Here is an 18,559-nt window from a genome sequence, read left to right as displayed (position 1 = left end):
TGGAAGCTGGCAGGTGGAGAAACAAACTCCTGACATTGTACATAGTATGACCTGGTTCCCTCCCATTGCCAAAAATTGCATAACCAAGAGGTGGGGTAGGGCAGCAGTCAATGGTCAATGGGAGTAAATTTAGGACAGAGTTCTTCCTTACAGAATGTTTAAATGATTTGTGAAAAACTGAAAACAGAATGTTAATCTTGATGATCTGGTGTAGGACAGCTGCCCTTACATGCTTTTGCTTATATTGTGAGACGTATGCTTAAAGCACACTGCACTAATACAATCTCATCTGCTAAAATAATCTATATATCTTATAGCTACATGACTTATGTTTCTCGATTCCCCAAGGCCAGCCTGAAAAAGCTGACCCTTTCCCCAGTCAAGGCAACAAATTTAGAGTTCACCTCAGGAGCAGAAAGCGTGGGACACGCTTTGACATGAAATTGCCAAGAGCAGTTTCTGCAGCCATTGGGAGGAACAGCCTCTTCAAGGTAGTTAAAGCAATACATGCTGCGAGTCACTTTAGGGCAATCCCATGCCATCCTACATAATGGGGCCTGAAAGCCTGCATGCACGGTGCAAATCTGCCAAGATTTTGGAGTTCCTGTGCCTACAGACACTTGCGGAAGGGAGGAATAGGGCCAACCTATATGTATTGCAGTCTGCTTCAGAAATGTAGTAAGGTAAGATAATTGCTAAAGAGAAGCAATCATAGCCAAGCCTCCAGAGGATGGAGGGCAGATATTTGAGATATGTAGATGACGCGACAATTACTGCTAGAAAAAAGCAAAGACTTGAAATGACCACTGATAAAGGTTTAGAAAGGGCCAAAGCAGGATTATAGCCAAACAATGAGAAGATGAAAGCAATGCAGGGAAATTACACAACTGTTAAGTTTGACAATTGTTCCAAGATTTTCTGTTCCTTGGCTCCATCATCAAAGTTGACTCCTTTGAAATGTGGTGTTGGAGGGGAGTTTTACTGATACTGTGGACAGCCAAAAAGACAAATCGGTGTGTTCTAGATTCAACCAAGCCTGAACTTTCCCTAGAAGCTAAAGTGAGCAAACTGAGGCTGTAATATTTTGATCACATTATAAGGGAAAAAGTCTCACTGGAAAAGACATAATGCTAGGAAAAGTTGAAAGCATCAGGAAAAGATGGATTGAATCTGTACAGGAAGCCACAGCTCTTAGTCTGCCAGACTTGAGCAAATTTTGGAGGACATTAATTCAAAGGGTCGCCATAAGTTGGAAGTGAGGGAGGGAAGGGAACACACAGAGGAAGGGAATCCCCCCCCAAAATTTAAAGCAACATAACTAGATCCTAGGCAAGGCATATCTGGGAGCAGGCTACTGTTCCCCTTTTGTTTGCTGATCCATGGAGTGGCCTACTGAAACGAAGGCCATGTAGTTATAACCCTGCGTCAGCCCTCGCCCCACACTTTGGGAACACAGCAATGCTAACAAAGACAAGCGACTTGGAATACACTTTTTTTTTAAAGCCAAAATGTTTATTAGAAATATAGATTAATACAAAAATGCAAACCAAAAACAACAACTGCCTAGCTTCCCCAGAATGTCAACAGGAACTGGGAACAGTGAGGCCTTGATCCTAAATGAGGACCCAAACAAACTCGGCAAAGTTCTCAGCTGTTTGTAGACTGTAGGTTTTGCCATTTGGATGGATGCACTCTTCTTTTTTCAAACTTGGCACCTCTCCTCTATGTCCGTGTCATTTCCTGTCCCACAACAAGCCTCCTGCTTTTTCTTCTAATTTGCCTTTGGACTTTCCAACCAATAGACCTGGAAATTGCTTTACATTCATATTTTGTTTTGTTTTTTTGGGGGGGGGGGGCGGGGGCGGGGGAGAGAAACCCCAGATTGGGTATTTGTTCCCCACCTGGGCAGGCACATCACTTCCTGGCAGAGGACACAACTGGTCTAGCACGGTGGATGGAAGATACCGCTCCACTACTCCACCAAGCAACAAGGCACCAGCAGCTTAACTGTGCGTAGGAAGAGCAAAGAGACGGGGCAGGTTCATGATACCACGAACATTCTTCCTCTTGTGCTTGTGAGCCAAAGAGCTGAGTGGGAGGATATGTCATGATACCAAAGCAGGCAGCTTGGTGACCGGCCAGGTGGCAGAGAGTGACACCAAAACCCAGTTTTAATAGACACAGTGTCCATGTTTTGACTCTGATCTAGAATCCACAAAGGAATCCACAAAAGACCCAATTTTCAGAGGGGAGCTGGGCTTAGAGAGCGAAGGTGGCCACAGGTGGAGTGGTGATGGCAATTTGAAAGAGATTCCCCAGCTCACAGAAACAGGTACTTCTGGGGGAAAGACAGGAGTGCAAAGGACCCTAAGGTGGCTACCCTTTCCTCTTTAGAGAGGCCAGCTCTGTTCAGCTCAGCATTCTTCTTCCTCAAATAAGGCATCCAGCTCCGCCAGCCGCTGCTGCAACATCTCCTCCAGCTCAGGGGGCTGCGACTGAGCCCTCCGTCCCCCAGCTCTGCGCCCTCCTCGGGAACGGGCTTTGCGTGGTTTGCGGGGAAGGCCTCCCTCCCGGAACTCCATGGCTCTTTTTAACTTGCGTTGGCTGGTGAAGACGAGCGCCCCGTTGCGTTCCAGTGGCACCTCAAAAATAGTCTCAAATGACCTGCGGCGAGAAGTACATCAGATAAGAGGCAGGGATTCTCTGATAGTTTGTAAGATCAAGGCTAGCCCAGCCTGTATAAAAGACCAATGAGTGAAATGTTGTGACTGGAATAAGTTATGCAGCTATACAGACACAGTACGTCTAAGGCTCTGGTTACAGCAGTTGAATTGCTGCAGAAATCAGAATATGCCAGCGACGTCTAACAGTGGAACAAAGGAAAGTTAAGCGTGAAAGAAGTTTGGAAGGTGTTGGGATAAAAAACCTTGTAAGAATCCAGAATGCCTTTGTAGTCAACCAAGTACAAGCTCCCCTTGGATTCAGAGCGCTCAGTACTAATTTAAAAGGTACAGGTAGTCCCCAGTGCAAATACCAGGTCATTATGGACCCAAGGGGTAACGTCACATCACAACATTTATTAGCAGACTATGTTTACGGGGTGGTTTGCAATGCCTTCCCCAATTATCTATACTTTACTCCCAGCCAGCTGGGTACTCCTTTTCCAACCTTGGAAGGATGGAAGGCTGAGTCAACCTTTAGTCGGCTACCTGAAACGGGCATCCTCCAGGATCGAACTCAGGTCGTGAGCAGAGCTTTCACTGCAGAAGTCCAACTTACCACTCTGCACCATGTACTAATTATTGGTAAATTAAAATTTCCTTTATCAATCCTGAGAACCAGAAACTTTTAAATGAAAAGCAGCAGTTACAACAGCAGTTCAGATTCCACAGGGCACAGAAAGCAGACTGCATGTAGGAAACCCCTAAAAACCACAAAATATAGAACAGGCATGAGCAATCAACTTAGCACGGAATAACCATGGAGAAAACAGCTGCTGTGGTCCACCTGTCCATTTTTTGTCAAATGCAAACTGTCCAATTGGTACATCACTTTCTAGTGCACAACATGCCCTATCTTGAAACAGCAGACACATATTATGTTAATACCACTACGGCTCCAAAATGCTGGTTCTCAAACGTGAACAGCCTTCTTTGCCCGTAGTTCCTGATATAATGAGGTAAAGGTAATTCCCCTGTTTCTCTGAACTGGACAAAGAAATTAGATATGAGCTTTTTCAGCTTTTGTCTGTCTTAACCCCATGTTCTCCCTCTTCCCCTTTTGGGAGCAAGTTCCGCAGATTCATAAATCATGCTTAGATTACAAAATCAGTGTTTGCTGCTTTCTGTTCCGAACGTTTGACTGTTTCTGGCTGGCAGAGTGTGTCTGCATGGGCAAGGGTCATAGTCATGAAAAACTCACTGTTTGGGGATAGGCCAGGAGCTGGACCTCTGCAGACCTCCTTACCTCTTCTCTGTGGGTGTGCGGTAGTTTTTGTTTGTGTAGATCTCCTCTAAACTGAATTCCTTCTTGTTTAACCTGTTAAAAGAGAAACAAAACTAATCCCTTGTCCAGTATCAAAAATGCATGCTCTCCAAAGCAGGGGAACAGGAGCTTAATTCTGCTGTATGCCAAGATAGCATTCTATGACACACACAACCCGCAAACTCACACTTTCCCTGGATCTCAGGTTTACATTCAGTCCTGCTCTATAAGGGCTCATTCTTCCAGTACTTTTGCCAGGAGCCCTGGTTCCTACTCTTTCCCCAAGTGCAATTCACATTCTCCAGAGCTCTCAGAAATGCTCATCTCCAACCCACAAACCACAGCCCTCGAGAGTCCTTGTTAACTGGTCTCCAAGAGGCAGAATGGTGTAACGCTTAGAGCAGGGGTGGCCAACCTATGGATCTCCAGATGTCCGTAGGCTACAATTCCCATCAGCCCCTGCCCCAATTGGCCACGCTGGCAGGGGCTGATGGGAACTGTAGTCTACGAACATCTGGAGCACCATAGGTTGGCCACACCCACCGTAGAGTATTGGACTGGGATCCGGGAAACCCAAGGCCAGCTCCCTGATTGGTCACGGAAGCTCGTAGGATGACTTTGTCACACACATTCAGCTTAACCTCCCTCATAGGGTTGTTGTGAAGGTAAAATGGAGGGAAGAACGATGTTAAGCCACTGTGGGCACCCAGTGGGAGAAAGGCGGGTATAAATGAAGTAGATAATCTAGATCTGTCTGTCCATCTGTGGCAAGCATTACTCATTAGGAAATAAAGCTAGGCCCCTTAAAATTGGCCACAGGCTCATGGTGACTGCAGGAGTTGCAGTACCGAACATAAAGGGAATCAGAGCAGCCTGGCATAGTTTCGCCACCAAACATCCCTCTGGTATTTGCAAAGGTTTACTCACGAGTAGCCAGAAAGGGCAGGCAGTACAGACAGGGCGGGTGGAAAATACCTCATGATAAAACTGCCATGTAAGGTTACTAAACTCTGCCTCGGGGAAAGATGACAGGAGACGTGTGAGTTAATATGCTACACCTTCCTGGAGGAATTCAGTGTGGAGAGCCAATATGGTGTAGGGTTAAGAGCAGGTGCACTCTAATCTGGAGAACCGGATTTGATTCCCCACTCTGCCACTTGAGCTGTGGAGGCTTATCTGGGGAACCACATTAGCATGTGCACTCCCAACACGTGCCAGCTGGGTGACCTTGGGCTAGTCACAGTTCTTCGGAGCTCTCTCAGCCCCACCCATCTGACATGGTGTTTGTTATGAGGGGTGGAAAGGGAAAGGAGATCGTAAGCCCCTTTGAGTCTCCTTACAGAAGAGGAAGGAGGGGGGGATATAAATCCAAACTCTTCTTTGTGACCAGATAAGGTCACAAAGGCCAGCTCTTTCCGTTCTCACCCTCCTTTAGCCCTTCTCACCTGACCGGCCGGGGAAGCCCCATGGGGGTGAGGTTTGCCTGCTGCCTGACAGGCGTCCTGCGGATCCTTATGCAGGAGACCTTCCCTACTGTGTTCTCTTGGGAACCCTGCAGAGAGAAGTGAACAACCGTTCATGCACCATAATAATATCCCCTCCACCAACACAAGCAAAGCCCCCTCCAACAGCACCAAAGCACCTCCCAGTGTGACCAACTCTCACCTCGGACTCTGAGAGCATCACCTGCTCTGACGTGAGCATCTCCGAATCAGCCACATTCCGGCCAACACCTGGTACTCTCTGTGCACCATCAGGAGAAGAGGACAGGTCCCTACAGGGATAGAGGAGAAACAGTATAAGTAGAGAAGCATGTTCTAGGCATCATGCTGGCAGGGGATGATGGGAACTGTAGTCCATAACATCTAGAAGGCCGCAAGTTTGACACCTGTGGTCTAGATATACTTCCAGACCTGTAGCTCCCCCTTGCCACCTTGAGATGGGGGGTGGGGCCAACAAGTCACACTGGTGACACAGAGATACATCACCGGTGGCACAAAGAGCACCAGGAACTAGAAGACTTGGTGCTTTCTCTCCTAGCAAAGAAAATAAGAGGCCCTCCCCATCCCACCCTCTCCAGAAACGATCGACACAAAAGAAACACAGCAGCTGCGTGTATTACACAGATGTTTGGTTCTTCGAGCCCAGAGTACCCAACGGGGTGTCAGGAAGATTTTTTTTCCCGACCCTGCTCTTGCTTCTGTAAATTAGTCGGTGGCAGGGGGGAAGCAGGGGGGTTCTGGCATACGAACAGATACATCTTCTGCTAGGAAAAGGTAAACAATGTAAACAATGTTCTTTGTAGAGTGCCTAATTAGAATCTGGGAGGCCTGGGCTCACATTCCCACTCTGTCATAAGGCTTGCTGGGCGATTCATTCTCTTTCAGCCTGACCTACCTAGCTGGGATGCTGTGAGCAGAAAATAGAGAAGGGAGAATTATGTGCGCTACCCTGAGCTTCTTGGAAGAAAGACAGGATAAATATGTACCAGATACATGTGTTCCATCACAATATTATTTTCTTTTTAAAAGGGTGAGCGGGGATCAGAGAGGAACATGCACTCACCTAAGGGCTTGCTCATACTTCGCTAGGGTGGTTTTCCTTGCATTTTGAAAGGCGGGGCTCTACAAGACTCCCCAGGAAGAGCACACAAGGAGCAAGGAAGAGAAGTAGGCAAGAGGTTTTACCTGGAATGAACTGGGTCGGATGCAAAGCAGCAGGAAGGCACAGGGGAAGAGTGGGAGGAGCCGTCACAGCGGGGAGAGTGCGCAGAGGGACGTACTGTACTCCCAGGGGGCGTACTGAAGGGATACACCTCTTTGCGTAGGCAGGGCATGGTAGGACGGCCCAGCTCTCGGGATACCTCCAGGCTACACACCGTGTGCCGGCGCTGTCGCAGCTGCGCAGGCAGGGAAAGAGATGTAGCGGAGGCTCGCCAAGAACGGGCTCCCGGAAAATCCGGGCAGGAGTAGCTGCGTCCAAGACGGGGCTGGGGAGCCGGATCCCCTTCGTTCAGGCGCCACTGGCAGATTGGAGGCCGCCCGCTCACCACCAGGCTGCCTGCCGCCGCCTCCTCTTCTTCGGGGTGGCAAGTCCTCTTCCGGGGACGCGGCTCTGAAATGGCAATTTTGACCTGGATGTTGACTCCTCGGCGGGGAGTTCCCGGTTGGGCAGCTGCCCGGTCCTCTGTCTGTTGGGGACACAGTGGTAAGGAGGGCATCTCCTCAGAGGACGGAAGGGAGGGCTTGGACGGACTAAGGAAGATGTCGGCGAAAGCCTCCAGCTTGGACCGCATACTCTGGAAGACGGGAGCCAGCCCCCAGTGCCGGAAACGGGGGACCACGGATGGACGTAAGAGAGCTGTCATTGAAGGTGGCCAGGAAGAGAGCGGTTCAGTTATTTCAGAAGGGGCATCTAATGGGAGGAAGAGCAGAAGAAACAAAAAAAAATAGATGGTCATTCACTAACATCATTCCAGGAATCTTTTGGGCTCAGTGCATCTCTCTCCTTTGCCTGCAAATAGTTGCTTGACACACAAATCCCATAATACCCAGTTTGCACACTTTGCATGTCTTGGCAGAGCTGTGTGTGGTCAACTGACCTCCTGTGCCATGCACACAGATGCAAAGTGAACCTATACTACACTTCTAGGCTAAGGTATGCAAAATTGGCTCGTAGAATCATAGAGTTGGAAGAGACCCCAAGGGCCATCAAGTCCAACCCCCTGCAATGCAGGAACACACAAGCAAAGCACTCCTGACAGATGGGGGACTCCACCACATTCCGAGGCAGTGAATTCCACTATCGAACAGCCCTGACTGTCAGGAAGTTTTTCCTGATGTTTAGGTGGAATCATCTCTTCTCCTTCACCTTGAACTGATTCCTCCTGGTCCTGGTCTCTGGAGCAGCAGAAAACAAGCTTGCTCCCTCACCAACCTGACATCCCTTCAAATATCTAAACATAGCTATCATGTCACCTCTTAACCTTCTCTTCACCAAGCTAAACATCTCCAGCTCCCTAAGTCTCTCCTCATATAGCATGGATTTCAGACCTTTTACCATTTTGGTTGCCCTCTGGACCCGCTCACACACATTTCAGCTGCAGGAGTCTGTGGTTTTTTCACTTTTGTTTTATAAGAGATCGCAAACTTCTATAAGCAGGCGTGTCCAGCCCAGGAAACATAGGTGTACTTTCATCAACACGGTCCCAGCCCCACCTTTCACATCGGAAAAGATGAACACGACACAGAGCCAAATTCAGAGGCCTCCCCTACCTGTCTGGTGACGTTTCTCATGTCTATCAGGAAGGGTGGGCTCTTCCACGTTGACGATGGGCATTTGGTGAGGAGGCGTCGCTTGATAACTACTGCGCAAGAACAAAAACACAAGGAAAGTGACGGGCAGCCTTCTCTGGCTTTAAGGGAGACGAGCGGACCAAAGAAACCATCCCGTTACACCACGAGGGAGCATCGGATGGTATCAGCGCTGAAGCTGTGGAAGCTGGTGAGTTTTCTTGTGCTATCGACTGGCACCACAGCCAATTCCGAGCCTCAGTCTGTTTTGCGAAGGAGCACTCACCTACAGGGGCACAGTGAGGTCTCCAGCGGCTCCTTGCCGGCACCGTCATCCTGCCAGCAAGAAGAGACGTCTGAACTGAAACTTGGACCAGGCCGCTGCCCTCCTGCTCCCTTAACACGTCTCCCCTCCTCCCCTGTCCCATCCCCACTCACTCTCGCTTGGCTGAAGGAACAGTCGTCCAGGCTGATGGCCAGGATCTGCTGGCGGGCCTTCTCCAGCGCAGACGCCTGGATCGCCTCACTGCCGTTTGCTAGGGGTGCTGCCCTTTGAAGACGCTGCCTTTTGGCTTCCAGGCGCTCCAACTCGGGACTCTGAGGCACCCTCTGAGGCCACGGTTTCTGGCAAGCGTGACCCAGTCGCTCCCGAGGCTCTTGACAGGACAGGGAGTAGCCCTTAGGAGAAGATGGCCTGGGGTAGGGGTAAAGAAGAAGCAAAAGAGAGAAGGTTTCTTTTTTTTCTTTAAACTAAGTCTCTTTATTGACAAAACAAAAATTTATAAAATACAAATTCCAATAATTCCAATTCCAATGGGGCGGTATAAAAGTATAAATACATACATACATACATACATACATACATACATACATACATACATACATACATACATACATACATACATACATACATACATAAAATACACAATTAAGTACTCCAATCTGGGCTGCCAGATCTGATTAGGTTATCTTTATTGCTGAATAACTCTGACCCTGGCTTTTGTGGAGAGGTCGCCAATTTTATTACGGACATAGCTGAGAGTATCTAATAGTATGTATCTGTTATGGTCCTTTTATTACTGATGCATTTATTTTGCTTTCTGATTATGCCAATAAAGGCTAATGTATGTATACACAATTAAGTACAATTAGTTACGTTTGTTTATACAGAAAAAGATTATATGTCAAAAAGATTAAAGATAGTGGATAGAAAAAGAAACAGAGCACTACAAAGAATAAGAACAAGGAAAGAAGGAAAGAAGAAGGAAAATAGATTGTAAATATAAACCTCGCTATTGCGATCCCTAAACCCTCTTAATATCCTGTAATTACATCTGAGATCCTCTGCAATAACAACTACGAAGAACATAAAGAAAGAGAGAAATAACAGTAAACTAGATCAAAAGATACTTACCTTATTCTGATTCTTATATTAACTTCTTGCTGTCTGTAACATTGGGTCTCATTCTAGACAAAATACTGCTACTTAATCCTGAATTCTAATGTGCTGTAATATTAACTTATCCTACCTAACTATGAAATTACCGACCAGAGAGATTAATGTAGTTAACCAACATATATCTAGGAAATATTTACTTCAAGTTATATCTGTATCTCATATAATTTTTTTTTAATGAATAAATAAAATATGGGGAAAGAGAGATTTCAACACGTAACATATAACGTTCTTTTTTAAAAATGGCAACATTTCCAAATCTTTTCATACAAGACACAGGGTTTCAAGTTAAGCACCCAAGGCCTGCCTTTGGCCTCTTGGGTCCCGGCTCACCTGGAGAAAGTGCCGCTTTGACCCTTTGCCGGCCAGGAGGGTCCAACTTCATTCATACTGGATGGTGGGAGGAGGCTTACACAGGGGGACTCAGGTGATCTCTGCAGAGGTGAGCACCGTTGTGGGGCTTCCTGGGGAAAAGCGAGACATCTCCCAGGTTTCAAACAGCTTCAGAACAGGTAAGATCACGGGCCTGCTCTCCTCCCCTTCCTCCATCTCAAGAAATGACTTAGGGCAGTGATGGCGAACCTTTTTGAGATCAAGTGCCCAAACTGCAACCCAAAGCCCACTTATTTATCACAAAGTGCCAACATGGCAATTTAACCTGAATACTGAGGTTTTAGTTTAGAAAAAAACGGTTTGCTCCGAGGCATGTGTTACTCAGGAGAAGCTACCTTGCAACGCTTTGAATGGGTGAATCACGACCCTAGGAGGGTTTACTCAGAAACAAGGCCAGCCTAGATATGTGTATGTGTGTGTGTGGGTGGGTGGGTGATTTTCCGCTCCCCCTACATGACAAACTCTGTGCGCGCGTGCCCACAGAGAGGGCTCTGAGTGCCACCTCTGGCACGCATGCCATAGGTTCGCCACCACTGACTTAGGGGGACAAATCCATCCTTTAGAGTATACAATCAAGCATCTGGAGTCTTCTTCCCCAACCAGGTGAAAAGAACAATATACCACAGGGCCCCATTCTCCTAACTGGGAGCAACGTGGGAGCTACAAGACATTATGAGCAAACTCAAGAAGCTGCGCCCACACTCCCGTATTAACTCGTACGAGAAGTGGGCAGGGAGTTCCTATTCACAGTCCAGGAGAATTTCCAGAGTCAGCCTGGAGTGTCTGAAACAAATATATGACGTAAATTTTGTGGTATACAAATGAATGAGCAAACTCCACCAGTGTTTCAAACCATGGGCCAGCTCCTGATGTCCTGCTGGTGCCACTAATTTCCCACAGCATGGAAGGAGGAGGGGCGGTAGTGTTGCCGCGGTACCCCTGGGACATGCTCACGGCACCCCAGGGTACCCTGGTTGAGAATGGTTGCTTTAGCATATACAATCAAGCATCTGGAGTCTTCTTCCCCAACCATGTGAAAAAAAACAATATACCACAGGGCCTCATTCTCCTAACTGGGAGCATTGTGGGAGCTACAAGACATTATGAGCAAACTCAAGAAGCTGCGCCTACACTCCCGTATCAACTCGTATGAGAAGTGGGCAGAGAGTTCCTATTCACAGTCCGGGAGAATTTCCAGAGTCAGCCTGGAGTGTCTGAAACAGATATATGAAGTGAATCTTGTGGTATACAAATGAAGGAGCAATCTCCAGACCCTTCTGTTGTGGTGGTTGTAGGACAGGGTAGGATTTCCTCTACGGAGGAAACTGCATTTTGACAGGAAGGTTTATTCCAAAAATGCTGAACTAGAGGATCTTTTTCCTGAGAAATTGTCAAAACATTCCCTGTTCACTGTGCAGCCATTTTTCCTGCCAGATTTAGAAATTCTCACTTTTGTTTTTGCAGGGAGCTATTACACCACTTCCTTGGTGGGGGTCCCCTGTTTTATCACAGACCACCCTTATCCCAGCCACTACTCCATGAAATACCACTCACAGGCACTTCAGTTGTGGGAAAGTCCCCCAGATCCACAGCCAGAACTTTCCGTTGTTTCCTCTCCATAGGAGATGCCATGTGCCACAGGGTCTCTCCCCCTCTGCCACAACCTTCCCTGCTGCTCTCCAGCACTGGGAGGGGACCCTGTTGCAGCCGTTGTTTCTTGCTGGGCGACCTGTCTGCATCCCCGCATTCGAGGGAAGGCATCCTGCCTCGCTCAAGAGGTTTCCGGCAGACAGCGGAAGACCCTTGCTTCTCAGGGGCAGGCCTGAAAATGTGAAACGATACGTCAAGTCTCGAGGCTGCAATGCAGCGGCTTCCTCGCTTGCCTTTCTAGGCAGACCGACTCTTCTCTCACCTGTACACCATGATTCTTTGTCGCCTAACCTGCTTTTGACAGGAAGGCGTTGGCTGGGGGTCTCCCTCTGAGACGTCCGCCGGAAGGGGGCACTCCATGGCTGATTCCAGGGAGCAGAGATCTCCCCTCACTCCCCTGGGATCAGGGGTTTGGAGGACGGCCCAGGGTGTCCCACCAAGTCCACATCTCTCACCTCTCTGCTTCAAGGGGAAAAAAGAAAGGGAAAATAAATCATAGAATCATAGAGTTGGAAGAGACATCAAGGGCCATAGAGTCCAACCCCCTCCAATGCAGGAACACACAATCAAAGCACTCCTGACAGATGGCCATCCAGCCTCTCTTTAAAAACCTCCAAAGAAGGAGACTCCACCACACTCCGAGGCAGTGAATTCCACTGTCGAACAGCCCTGATGGTCAGGAAGTTTTTCCCGCTGTTTAGGTGGAATCTCTTTTCCTTGAACCCATGACTCCTGGTCCTCGTCCCTGGAGCAGCAGGAAACAAGCTTGCTCCCTCACCTACATGACATCCCTTCAAATATCTAAAGAAACCCAAGTCACACCTCCTTGCAGACCACCGATGCAGCTCTGGCTGATCCGTGTAAAATGCTCTTCACTTCCAATTAATTCAGAATGTATCTTGCCCTCAGATCCGTTCTTGTCATCCATAATTACATTAATAGTTCTAGGATATTGTATGTGACCCCCAGATCCTCTGAAGATGCCAGCCACAGATGCAGGCGAAACGTCAGGAGAAAATACTACTGGAACACGGCCATACAGCCTGGAAAACCCCCCCACCTTTCTCTCCTGTAAGGAGACTCAAAGTGGCTCACAAACTTCTTTCCCTTCCTCTCCCCACAACAGACACCTGGTGAGGTCGGTGGGGCTGAGAGAGTCTGAGAGAACTGTGACCAGCCCAAGGTCACCCAGCAGGAATGTAGGAGTGCAGAAACACAACCGGTTCGCTAGATAAGCCTCTGCCACTCAGGTGGAGGGGTGGGGAACCAAACCCGGTTCTCCAGATTAGAATCCACCTGCTCTTAACCAGCAGCAGTGGCGTAGGAGGTTAAGAGCTCATGTATCTAATCTGGAGGAACCGGGTTTGATTCCTCAGGCTCTCAAGTCGGCAAATGAGCTGTGGGAGGCTTATCTGGGGAATTCAGATTAGCCTGTACACGCCCACACACGCCAGCTGGGTGACCTTGGGCTAGTCACAGCTTCTCGGAGCTCTCTCAGCCCCACCTACCTCACAGGGTGTTTGTTGTGAGAGGGGAAGGGCAAGGAGATTGTAAACCCCTTTGGGTCTCCTGCAGGAGAGAAAGGGGGGGATATAAATCCAAACTCTTCTTCTTCTTCTACACCAGGCTGGCTCAAAGGTCTCAAAAGAGACATGGGCTAGGACCAGGCCAACTTGAGCCTTCCCATGATACAAGCATCCTCACAAGATTGAAGCAGCCTTCAAATAGTCAACTTCCATAACCCTTTTCATTTGAGTCGAGGTAAGCAAATTAGAAGTCAAATGTAGCCAACAGGCTTCTTTGTACCACATGACAGAAACCAAGGCACCCTGAATTAGCCAGACAGTTGTATCACGCTCTGGCCAGGACGTGACAGGCAGGTAAGCGTGCAGGCAGATGTCACCAGTGACAAAATGAGACACTCACAAGCCCCAGTGAGTCTACAGCTAATTAAACTAATTGGTTGCTCCTTTTTAGTAAACAACCCTTTACAGGCCACACCTAATAGCGTCTACTCTGGAGCAAAACAAAAGTCTAGCGGCACCTGAAAACCAACCATATTTCCACCAGCATGAGCCTTCCAAGTAAGCCTTTCTTGTTTCCATGAAAAGTGCTTTTCAATTAACAGGCATAGGATCACAAGTGCTTTTCAGTTAACAGGCATAGGATCTTTTCCATGCAAACACTTCCTTTCCTAAAACCTCACTCCCCAGCTTGGAACAGTGTTGCCACCCTCAATCTTATTGGGTCTTTCGGTGAGATGCTAGGTGCTGCACTGAATACTGATATGTCATAGTTCCCTCTCCAAGGAAGGTTAAAAAGCAGAGGATTCAAGGACAGAGAAAGTTACAGTCAACCAGGGTCAGCTTCCCATTCCTGTTCCACTCCACTATGCTTTTAAGATTACAATCCACTGTCCTTCTCACACTAAAAAATATAATTAGCTTCAGAGAGACTCCACGTAAAAACAATGATTTCTGTGCATAGGATCAGTTCCCTTCATGTACCAGAAACAACATTTCTGTGGTGGATAGATCTGGTTCTTCCATATCAGAAACAACATTCTGTGATAGGATCAGCTTAAACTACATTTTGTGGGATGAGGATCAGCCACTCCTCACACCAAAACAACATTTTAGGGATAGGACTCAGCCCCCACTGTGAAACAACATTTTGCAGGATAGGATCAGTCTCCGTACCAGAAACAACATTTTGTGGGATAGGATCAGCCCCCATACTAGAACAACATTTTGTGGGATAGGATCGCCCCTTCATACCAGAAAACAACATTTTGTGGATAGATCAGTCTCTTCCTTTATGTACTTGTGAAATTCACTATTTTGTGGGATAGGATCTGTCTCCTCTCATACCAAAACAAATTATCTCGTGGATAGGATCAGGTCTCCCTTCATACCAGAAACAACATTTTGTGATGGATCAGTCTCCCTTCATACCAAAACACCATTCGTGATGATCCGCCTCCTCCTACCAAAACAAATATTTTGTGATGGATCCGGCCTCCTTCATACCTGTGTTCATTTTTTTGTGGGATAGGATCAGTCTCCTTCATACTGCACCAACATTTTGTGGGATAGGATCCTGGCCTCCTTCCATACTCAGAAACAACATTTTGTGGGATAGGATCAGTCTCCTTCATACCAGAAACAACATTTTGTAGGATAGGATCTGTCTCCTTCATATCAGAAACAACATTTTGTGGGATAGGATCAGCGAAACTACATTTTGTGGGATAGGATCAGTCTCCTTCATACCAAAAACAACATTTTGTGGGATAGGATCAGTCTCCATACCAGAAACAACATTTTGTGGGATAGGATCAGTCTCCATACCAGAAAAAACATTTTGTGGGATAGGATCAGTCTCCATACCAGAAACAACATTTTGTGGGATAGGATCAGTCTCCTTCATACCAGAAACAACATTTTGTGGGATAGGATCAGTCTCCTTCATACCAAAAACAACATTTTGTGGGATAGGATCCGTCTCCTTCATACCAAAAACAACATTTTGTGGGATAGGATCCGTCTCCTTCATACCAGAAACAACATTTTGTGGGATAGGATCAGTCTCCTTCATACCAAAAACAACATTTTGTGGGATAGGATCCGTCTCCTTCATACCAAAAACAACATTTTGTGGGATAGGATCCGTCTCCTTCATACCAGAAACAACATTTTGTGGGATAGGATCAGTCTCCTTCATACCAAAAACAACATTTTGTGGGATAGGATCCGTCTCCTTCATACCAGAAACAGCACTTGGTGGGATAGGATCAGTCTCCTTCATATCAGAAACAACATTTTGTGGGATAGGATCAGTCTCCTTCATACCAGAAACAACATTTTGTGGGATAGGATCAGTCTCCTTCATATCAGAAACAACATTTTGTGGGATAGGATCAGTCTCCTTCATACCAAAAACAACATTTTGTGGGATAGGATCAGTCTCCATACCAGAAACAACATTTTGTGGGATAGGATCAGTCTCCATACCAGAAAAAACATTTTGTGGGATAGGATCAGTCTCCATACCAGAAACAACATTTTGTGGGATAGGATCAGTCTCCTTCATGTAAATTAAAACAACATTTGTGGGATAGGATCCGCCTCCCTTCATACCAAAACAATATTTTTTGTAGGATAGGATCAGTCTCCCTTCATACCAAAACAACATTTTGTGGATAGGATCCTGCCCCTTCTTGGCTACCTCAGAAACAACATTTTGTAGATAGGATCAGTACCCTTCATACCAAAAAACAATATTTTGTGGGATAGGATCCGCTTCCTTCATACCAAAACAACATTTTAGGGATAGGATCTCATCCCTTCATACCAGAAACAACATTTTGTGGGATAGGATCAGTCTCCTTCATACCAAAAACAACATTTTGTGGGATAGGATCAGTCTCCTTCATACCAAAAACAACATTTTGTGGGATAGGATCAGTCTCCTTCATACCAAAAACAACATTTTGATATCCACTTCCTTCTATACCAAAACAACATTTTGTGGGATAGGATCCGCCTCTTCATACCACAGAAACAATATTTGTGATAGGATCAGTCTCCTTCAATTAAAACAACATGTTGTGGGATAGGATCAGTCTCCTTCATACCAAAAACAACATTTTGTGGGATAGGATCTGTCTCCCTCATACCAGAAACAACATTTTGTAGGATAAGATCAGTCTCCTTCGTACCAGAAACATTTTGTGGGATAGGATCTGTCTCCTTTGTACCAGAAACAACATTTTGTAGGATAGGCTCTGTTTCGTTCATATCAGAAACAACATTTTGTGGGATAGGATCAGTCTCCTTCATACCAAAAACAACATTTTGTGGGATAGGATCCGTCTCCTTCATACCAGAGACAGCACTTGATGGGATAGGATCGGTCTCCATACTGAGATGGCTCCTTTTCCATTCTAAAGCGTACCTTTCCTGCCGTGTCAACTACTAAACAGGGGGCAGATGGCGTGAAAGGAAACCTACCCCCAAGGGGCCTTTTGGGCACTCAGCATCCCTCCAGCCGCTTCGCCCCACTTTGCCGCCCCAGATAACAGCCCGATCCGCACCTGCGCTCTGAATCAGCGACTCAAACACCTTTACTCCAAAGCCTTCTGCCGACGCTCCTCTTTCGCCTTCTCCCCAGGACCCGGCTGTCCTCACCCCCTCCCCATCCCTTCTCCCCAGGGCTCCAAGCATCTTTCCAACCCCTCCATGCCAACATCTTCTGCGCGTCCCCCCCCCCCCACAAAAAAAGTCCTCCACGGTCCACCCACGAGTTTCCCACCTCCTCCTCTCTCGCTGCCAGCATCCTCTGCCACTTCTATGGCTTCGCCCCAAGACCACCCCCGGCCAGGCGCATCTTTCTCCATGCCCACCGGGATGCAGCCACCTTCTCCCCCCAAACCCCGGGGTCTCTCCCCTCCAGCCCCACCTTCTCCAGCCTCCTTACTGAGTTCAATAAACTAAGTTACAGATGCAAATTCCAGCGCCCACGACCAAATTAGAACTACATTTGCAAAATAAAAAAACACCCACTCCCAGTTTAGTGCCCACCCTGCAGCTCACCACCACAGCCTGGTCCTCTGCCGCCGCCCGACCTGCCCGGACCCTTCTCCAGATCCAGCTCACCCAATAACAGGAAGCCTTGCTGTCCGCCACACCCAATAGGCAAGGCTTTCTTTGCCGAGGCCGGGCGGCTGAAGTGCCGCCATCTCTACTGAGGGCAAACGGGGCGGGAGGGGGGGGAAGAGTTCTGACTGCGTTGCAAGAAAAGTGGGACGAGCGTCATCTTGGGAAAGGGAAAGAGGGCCGCTGAGGTGAAAAGCCTGCCATTTTTGGAAAGGGCAAAAACGAAACGAAACTCAGAAAGAGGGCTGGGTTGGCAGCCATCTTGGGTCAGGACATGGCACCAATGCATTTTTAAAGGAGCCCCCATTAAATGATGTGGCTTCTCCCCGCCAGCACCTTCAGATAAATCTTTTTGTCGTGCAATTTGAAAGCCCACTTTTTTTTTCCAAACAGAAGCCAGGATTCACCACTGTTGTATCTAAACTCTACGTCCTATCCCCGGCAGGGTTTAAATAGAAAGCATTTTGGAAAAAAAGATGGGGGGGGGGGGGTCAGAAGCCTATTTCAGGGACGTTCCAAAATCTTTAGATGCCGAACCGTCCTTGAGGGAAGTTGGGTGAAAAAGCCACTGAAAAATCAATATATTCCTGGATTGCAGAAGTCCCTCTTCCAAAATATGTTTTCCCCCCAATGCTCATAACATAGTGGATATAACAGCCCCACCCCCCTTCCTATATAGCTTGCCTGAACACAGAAATGTTGTGGTTTCAGGGGCAGTGCAGGTGGAAAACAGTGTTGAAACGCACGGGGTCCCGTAGCACTTCAATGTTTCCACCGCAATTGTGAAGTCGTTTGAACAACACAACGTTTACATGTGTCTAAGTGCCACTACAAACCAAGAATATCTTTGCTGAAGGAATGCAACCTGCACATGTCCTTTTACTTCCCTGTAAGGAAGCCTTTTTAAAACTTACCTTCACATGGGCACAGCATCCCAGGAGGGGGCACTGCAACCGGCCCCCATTAGGATGATGCAATAAAAAAAGCCCTTTGGGTTCTAACTTAAAAGATGCTCTTTACATTAACCTCCTTCCCACTCCTTCATCCCTGGAACTCATTCATTCATTCATTCTTCTTCTTCCCCCCCAGAATCCATTTTGTTTCCCTCCTTCCTTTCCCCATTCACC

At 47.4% G+C, this 18,559-nt stretch overlaps 1 protein-coding gene across 10 annotated transcripts; it reads right to left on the bottom strand.

Moving 5' to 3' along the window:
* Positions 1-1,490: 1,490 nt before the first annotated feature.
* Positions 1,491-18,523, bottom strand: PRR14 (proline rich 14). Of its 10 annotated transcripts, none has more exons than XM_048517474.1 (12): positions 18,347-18,523; positions 12,038-12,237; positions 11,680-11,947; positions 10,066-10,196; positions 8,715-8,970; positions 8,563-8,612; positions 8,259-8,350; positions 6,672-7,398; positions 5,650-5,758; positions 5,430-5,536; positions 3,967-4,038; positions 1,491-2,664 (listed from the first exon to the last, which is right to left on the bottom strand). In XM_048517474.1, exons 2-12 carry the CDS (start codon positions 12,133-12,135, stop codon positions 2,415-2,417), a joined length of 2,160 nt encoding a protein of 719 aa, XP_048373431.1. In that variant the 5' UTR covers positions 12,136-12,237; positions 18,347-18,523; the 3' UTR covers positions 1,491-2,414. The 10 variants fall into 10 exon arrangements, with proteins under 10 accessions (XP_048373431.1, XP_048373435.1, XP_048373433.1 ...); XM_048517478.1 differs by having other exon boundaries at positions 12,038-12,234; XM_048517476.1 differs by lacking the exon at positions 18,347-18,523 and adding an exon at positions 17,370-17,433 and having other exon boundaries at positions 12,038-12,234.
* Between the last annotated feature and the right edge of the window lie 36 nt (positions 18,524-18,559).

This window comes from Sphaerodactylus townsendi, linkage group LG15, assembly GCF_021028975.2.
Source record: "Sphaerodactylus townsendi isolate TG3544 linkage group LG15, MPM_Stown_v2.3, whole genome shotgun sequence".
Lineage (NCBI taxonomy): Eukaryota > Metazoa > Chordata > Lepidosauria > Squamata > Sphaerodactylidae > Sphaerodactylus > Sphaerodactylus townsendi.
The sequence above is the reverse complement of the archived record's forward strand: the minus strand, read 5'-3'. Positions and strand labels throughout refer to the sequence as shown.